Source organism: Fundulus heteroclitus, chromosome 5 (genome assembly GCF_011125445.2).
Source record: "Fundulus heteroclitus isolate FHET01 chromosome 5, MU-UCD_Fhet_4.1, whole genome shotgun sequence".
NCBI classification, from domain to species: Eukaryota; Metazoa; Chordata; class Actinopteri; order Cyprinodontiformes; family Fundulidae; genus Fundulus; species Fundulus heteroclitus.
The window spans coordinates 23,325,570-23,332,914 of NC_046365.1; the positions used below are offsets into that span (position 1 = coordinate 23,325,570).

Here is a 7,345-nt window from a genome sequence, read left to right on the forward strand (position 1 = left end):
GTGTGCTCCAACGCCACCCAGATGAACTGCCTTAAGCAAAATAACACAAATAAAATGGAGCTCTTTAGACTATTGTGCGTACCGTTTAAACGGTTACACAGAGTTTACTGATGAGGCTCAGCTGTAGTTTTAAACCTCGCTGATTGACGATTAGACGGAATGGAGGCAGTGATCGGGCTCTGTGGCCGTTTTTAGCAAAGAGAAAAGCAGGAGAACGTACAACGGTGTACTCGCCGCTGGCCAGCGACGGGAAAGTAAAGGTGCCGTCGTTCCTCGACTGAGTGCTGCACAGGTAGACGAGGGAGCTGCCCTCGTGATCAGCGCCGTCCACGGGGGACGTGTTGCAGCCAGCGATGTCCTGGAAATGAATAAAAATTAGCCGTTTCATTCGGCAAGTGCCACTTTATAATCAACATAATCTTAAAGGTTACAAATAAGTACATGTTCAAGAGTTCACTGCGAATTTATGACGGATGTTTCTACGGTGTTTAGGCTTTAAATATGGAGCTGGACAGATCAATGCAAGGATGAACAGATGGATGGATAAATGGAAAATGGGATGAACAAATGCATGCATAGAGGAATGAACTGCAGAAATAATAAAAATGGATGGATGGGTGGATGGATGAATAAACCAATAAATAGAGATTTTTTAGACAGCGGCCAAGGTATAACATCTTGAAACATATATTTTTCCATGTTTTTATTTAGTTTTCTATGCCCTTCCAAATGTTGCTAATACTCAAACTAAATGTCATAGATTTTTCAGACTTTGTAGGAATCATCATTATATATATATATATATATATATATATATATATATATATATATATATATATATATATATATATATATATATATATATATATATATATATATATATATATATATACACACACACATACACAAACACACACAACTAACAACAATAGGACCATTTTATATCTGGAAAAGCAACTTATGGACACATTCCAGTTTCTTTTGTATTCATATCTTTGGATTCCACTAAAATGTTGGTCATCTTTTACAAAGGTAAAGCCAAAAACTGATACCTTTTGGGTTTAGTTTGAAAGACAAGAACTTTATGATCCAGTTTTACTCCCGTCTGTTGGAAACATGCTGAATAACTTGGGTTTACCTCTTTCCTGACCGTGGCCGAGTACAGCAGGAAGGTGACCTCCTTCATGGGCTCTCCATCACTGCGGACCTCCCCAGAGACGTCGTAGCCTCCGACCACCAGCTGCTCAGTGGCCAGAGCGTTGGCGTTGGAGACGAGCACGGCGGTCTTACTCTGCGCGTAGACAGGAAAGGTTGCTGCGTCAGGCTTAGTGAAGGGGTAGCAGGACCGCCCTGTCAGGGACAGCGTGTCGAGGAGATCATTAGAGAGAACCACGCTGACCTGACAAGGAACCTTATCAGCACAGCAAGGAAGTGAACAATGAAGCGTTTTTTTTTTACCCTCAATTTACTGTTCAACCTGGATTTAGAATATCAATTAAAACCTCTAAAGCTGCCCTTATTCAGATATGAGCGATTAATTTCAATAAAAAAAAAAATTATATCGCACCAATTCACAACACGTCACCTCAAGACACTTTACAAAGTCGATTCTAATCACGTGTAACGTTTTCAAAGATATGGCTTAGCAGCCATATCAATGCAGCCATACGCTGTAAACAATGTCTTATTACAAGTGGCGAGAAATTATAGCTGTTGTGAAAACAGGCGTACCACAAGGCTCAGGTTTTGGCCCACTTTTTTTTTTTTTCTTTTTCTTTTTTTTTTTTTTTGCTTAAACCACATCGTGTTCTGGTCCAGATTTCCAGATGTATGATTATTTATACAGTTGGTAAATCGTACAATCTATTGCTGCATAATATGTGATCTCAAGTCTCAGGTTCAATGTGAAAAATAAAGAAAAGAAAATGTTTTTTCTACAGTTGCTTGATTTTTAGTTTACTGTTTTGATTTGAATGCAAAGTGGGAAACTTAAACAGGTTTCAGAAGTGAAACATGCTGGCATCCTGTTATTTAGAATTTGACAAGCGTACCAAGATGGTGAGCAAAGCTGCGCAACCAAATTGCCTTTGGTGCAGTAAAAAAAAAAAAAGAACAATGAATTGTCCCTTTAAGGATCTGCTCAACTTGATTAACTCTTTATTTTTAGGTCCCATGTCGGTCTTGCTGATGAATAGTGTTTTAAAATATGATTTTGGAAAGCTTCAACAACAAATCTGACCATAAATGTAAACATTTGTAATTTCAACTGCATTGGAAAGGCAAAGTCAAGTTATCTTAGTGGTCGTTCTTAATATTGATACAGATATATCATCAAAACTAACAGTGCAAATCCGACACCAATTTTCTAAATCATTTGCAGACATAGAGCTATCCTCACAAGATGCAGCCATTTATCCAAAATCTACCTAGCTTGATAAAATGACAGCACCAAAAAAATGTTCCTACGTTAAATTACACCAACCTTCTCCAGAGACCAAGAGGGATGGGTGGCTGTGATATCATAACTTCCAGGGAGCACTTTGAAGAAGGTGTACCTGCATTAACAAGTAAAAGAAGAAAGCTGAAGTCTTTTTCATAGCAGATAATTGCACCGGCTCCCTTTCTGCAGAGGTATTTGTGTAAAACGTTGTTAAACACGGAGTTACGGGGGCGCTTACTTTCCTCCGGGCTGTGTGAAAACGCTCTTGAGTTTCTCCTCTGATCCCGCTCGGCTCAGTTTGACTTCAACTCCAGCGGGGCCCAGGGGGTGGCCCTTACTCAGAACCTAGGCAGACATTACACAGGGGGAACAAAATATTACAGCAGAAGCAGCTCTGAAACTGCACCTCATAACCATGTCGGAGGAGCATTAGCTTGCCTTCAACTAAGAAAAAAAATAAAAAAAACAGCCTGGATACACAGTTGTATTATTTAATCGTGCGTACTTATTTCGTAAAAGCAGCACTGCGAACCAATCAGAAATCAGACTTTGCAAACACGTATTACTTCCCTACCAAGACTCTTGAAGAACATTTAAACTATTTTTGTTCCACGCATGATGATCCTGAGGTTGTCGAAACTATGCAACCTTAAAACTCTCATTACAGAATTTTTTTTTTCTGCATTTTTTTTTTTTCGTTTACTGAATGCAGGCGAAGGATCGCTTTCTGAACTGATTGTAGATTTCTTAGATTGAACGGATTCTTGGGTTTTTCGGCACACAATTTTATGTCCCAAACCTTGACTTCTGCTTCCTGCCGGAAAGATTTTGTTATCTAGCAATAAAAGTCACCTCTGATAAGTCAAGTGTTTTGAAACCATGTTTCTCTGAAAAAAACAACAAAAAAAAAAAAAACAGCTAAATCTGTTTTGACATTTATTCAGTAATACGCCACAACCACATTTTTAAGATATGAGTCAGATGACATCACAATGGGGTCGTTTCTTGGAGCTGCCATACACCGATTGAGGTGACCCGACATTATGAGAACAACGAAGAAGCCTGATCAAAATGTTCCTGTTGCAGAAATGTTTTGTTCGCCAAACATCCTATTACTTGATACTCTGCATTTCTTTAATGAAAGAGATAAGCAACTTGGAATCACATGCTTTGATGACTAAATAGACATCATGTTGTAATCCTGTTCAGTTTCTGTTACCTCTATACATGCCATGCAGCACATTTTTTTGTATTGCCACACTTTGAGTTGGTGAGTGATATTCTTGGGGGGGGTGAGTTACCAAGACAGGAACTGAAAGGTCAACGCTCAAGGAAAACGTGAAATTCTATTAGTCAAGAAAAGCCTTATTAACATAGATAACACTGCAGGTATAAGCTCTTTAGTTGCAAACTTGCTCATTTGCACCTCAGGAAAACATCGCACACACTGGGGCTGTGCATAAAAATTGATACAAAGATTAATATTGATGGTTTTAAAAATTATTTAATATCGATACTCTGGCTTTCGATATCGATATAAACCTCCCAACCCCTAGGGGGCGTTATTACAGCGCGCCATCACTGTTCACAGAGAGGAAGTGCAAGTGAGATGAATTTGCGGAATGGCCGACAGGATTTTAGAGGCGCCTTTGTCCCTAAAATCAGACGTTTGGGCACATTTTTGGTTTCTGTGATACATTAAATGCATTGAATCAAATGCACTTTATTTTCCTGGTAATATATCAGTGTTCCATAAATTGAACATAAATATAATATTTGACTGGTTTTGTTCATAGAATGACTTTGTGCATTAATTGGAAAGTATTAAATATCGATACTGGAGTCAAATCAAATCAAGCTGAGCTGTATCGAGAATCGTATCGAATTGTTCATGTTCCTTTAGTGTCAAATCAAGTGCAGCATAGGAAATGTTAAACTGAAATGGTGACATTATAGGTATGGGAGAGGACCAAAAGAGAGAGGAAGGCAGAGAATATGAAACCATTAACAACCGCCATTGGAAAGAAAGGGCAGAGGATTTAGAAAACTGTACATATAGTACACATGAACCAGTCAACAGACTCAAGCTTCTCCATCGCACCGTTGCTGCGCACTGGAGCTCAGCTGGCTGAAAGAAGGCTTCAACAGTGTTCCCTTGCTAACAAGAAAGACAAATGGGGCGTTTAGGAATCATTTCTGGTCGCAGGAAACAAAAACAGCATAAAATCGTTTTCCATGTTTTTTTTCACATGAACCAACCACCTACCCAAGCAGAAGGCCTGAATAAGTAACCGCTTTATAGCAAATCATTAACCCTGTGTTATGCTATAAGGAGCGAAAAATCAAAACAGGGGAGAAAAAGTCTGTAAATCAGATCTTAAACTGCTATTCTTTATTTTTGCTCATGTGTCTGTCCCCAAAATAAAACAGTTTTCTAGTTCGAGTTATCAGAATTGCAATCATTATTTGTGCCTGCAAGTGGTAAACGTAATCTTTAGTTTTATGTTTTAAATTAAAGCAGATCATGGCACACTTTTCTACGTACACATGTGCTGATATGATGAAACTCTACTTTGTTGACAAAGGTTATCCTGGCAGGATCTCATACTGGCACATGCATAGAATACAGTATTATCATCCTCATTTTGTCGTTATCGTTAACACTCTGGCTGCAGGAACATTTCAGAGACCTGAGCTTCTTTTATCTGCACTATATGCAGTGAAACTGAAGTAGGATCGGCATTGCCGCTTCCACTGACCGACAGTAATCCCACCTGTTCAGGGAAATAATGGCTCCCTAATGGTATTTAATGATCTACTAATGTGGTAACTTTCTGATTATTCATTTCAGCCGTCGCGAAGCATCGTTCGTTTTAATACAGCGCTTTTAAAACCACCAAAAGGAGCCTTACCGCTCCTGAGACCGAGAATCCCGTAAAGACAAAATTGATGTCTTCTTCTTTGGTGCAGATGTCGCTGACTCCATCCACATGCAGGTCCACACTGGTTGGCTCTGTTGACGGTAAACACCAGGAGCAAGAGTCAGGGACTGACACCCGCTTACATGCACAGAGCCCGCCGACAACCTGAGGTGGTAAAGGCGAGAACACTCCTTACCGAAGCTCCAGCCGAGGGGGGGCTCGATCTTCAAAACGAAGTCTCCCTGCAAAGCGTAGAGATGCGTGTGAGCTTTCCCGTGTCTGTTCCAGAGATGATGGGTCAGATGGGCCGTGCTGTGAGGGAGGTCTCTTACCTTGTCGTAGAGGGGGATCATGAAGTAGCCATTGATCGGAGCGCAGTCAGTCTGGTACTTTAAGGAGCCTTGTTTGGTGTACAGTTTAATCTGGGGACCAATCAGGACACACAAACAGCACTTCATATAAATGGGACTTTATATTAGGCTTGTAATTCTGTTATTTTTTTTTATTTTTAAATGCAGTTGGGTGTTAAACTTAAGGTTGATTTAGCAGGTTTAAATGACCGTGTGTTGAAATCCTCTGGAGGCTTGAATGGAGCAGGATTAGGAGGAGCAATTAAGGGCTTCCTCAACCCTGACAGATATCAGGATTAGGAGTGGCGGCCACGTGGAGAACACGCACAATAATCTACCACTTATTTCACATAACACATTTAAAACAAAAGTCTATAGTACACGCACACACAAAAAAGAGAAAAGCAGACGTCCACCGTAGCTTAACACTCATCAAACTACATTTATTTGTATAATACGGTTTCTGAAAACTGAATATGCGGTTTTTAATTTAAATTGAATATTCCTGGTGCGTTTTTATGCGGTCATTCATACAAAACGCTTCGCCGAACCTTTGCCTTACTACGATAAGACAGCTAGCAGCTAGCAGCTAGCGGCTAGCTAATCTCACCTCGATCAGGGAGTAGTTGATTTCAACGTCAGATTTTACGAATCCACCGCAAGCCACCACGATGTCCTCCGAGGAGCCGGCCAGGACCTGAGTATAGACGACGCAGAACAAGAACCAAAAAGATCCCACATCTGCTCGGATGGTAATTCGCAACATTTTTGACAGACCGATCAGGGCCACCCAGCACGCTGCCTCCGGTTCCGGGGGGGTACCAGCTGAGCTGCCGCTGTCAGTCAGAGGACAGATCCAGGTGCTCAACAGCGCCGTCTGGCGGGCCGGAGGAAACATAATGACTCGGACAAATCATTTTAAAAATGTTTTTATAAAAACAGGTATATTTTCCCCAGAAATATTTAATATAAAAACAACTACTTTTTATGAAGGCAAAATAATATAACATATTATGCCACAGCCATCACTAACTATAATAACGCCTTGACAAAATGAGTTACTTCAACATTTAATTTCCCTTTGGGATAGATAAAGTATATATTAATGGAATTTAATAGAATTTGAAAAAAGCACGTTTTTTTTCCCCAAATATATCCATAACACTTTGACTTTTCACATTTTGACACACTGCAGCCACAGACTTTCATGTATCTCAAAGATGTTATGTGATAGAAAGCCACACAAACTTAAACTAAGAGTAGGATGGTTGTGGTCTTTTTTTTTTATTTCTTACCAAAATAAATAAATAATAAAAAAATAAAGTCTAAAGAGTGGTTACCTTCAACATCTCTGCAGACACCCCACGGTCTGGGCACAAGGACTTATACACTCAGTCTGATGAACACTTAACAGTCCAGATCGATACCATGCTTATTTACACTGACACAACCATGTTGCGTCATCTTTTGAAAATTATTTTTTGATATTTACTGGATAAATATAAAAAAAGGAACCTTTTGTGCATATCACTTAAAACGTATTCAGTGAGAACAAAGTGGAACCAAACTTAAATTTCTTCTTGTGTGAAACAACTTGCCGATTTAAACCCGGTTCTGAATTCAGATACACATTA

At 39.6% G+C, this 7,345-nt stretch overlaps 1 protein-coding gene across 1 annotated transcript in view; it reads right to left on the minus strand.

Annotated features, from left to right (window-relative positions):
* Positions 1-6,541, minus strand: part of nomo (nodal modulator) — a 28,045-nt gene extending 21,504 nt beyond the window's left edge. Inside the window, exons 1-8 of the mRNA XM_012870156.3 lie at positions 6,322-6,541; positions 5,694-5,783; positions 5,558-5,603; positions 5,353-5,453; positions 2,679-2,785; positions 2,483-2,555; positions 1,139-1,291; positions 221-358 (exon numbers count right to left, since the gene is read on the minus strand). Coding sequence (XP_012725610.2) covers positions 221-358; positions 1,139-1,291; positions 2,483-2,555; positions 2,679-2,785; positions 5,353-5,453; positions 5,558-5,603; positions 5,694-5,783; positions 6,322-6,477 — 864 coding nt within the window. The 5' untranslated portion in view covers positions 6,478-6,541. The remainder of the gene's footprint in view (positions 1-220; positions 359-1,138; positions 1,292-2,482; positions 2,556-2,678; positions 2,786-5,352; positions 5,454-5,557; positions 5,604-5,693; positions 5,784-6,321) is intronic.
* Positions 6,542-7,345: the final 804 nt, after the last annotated feature.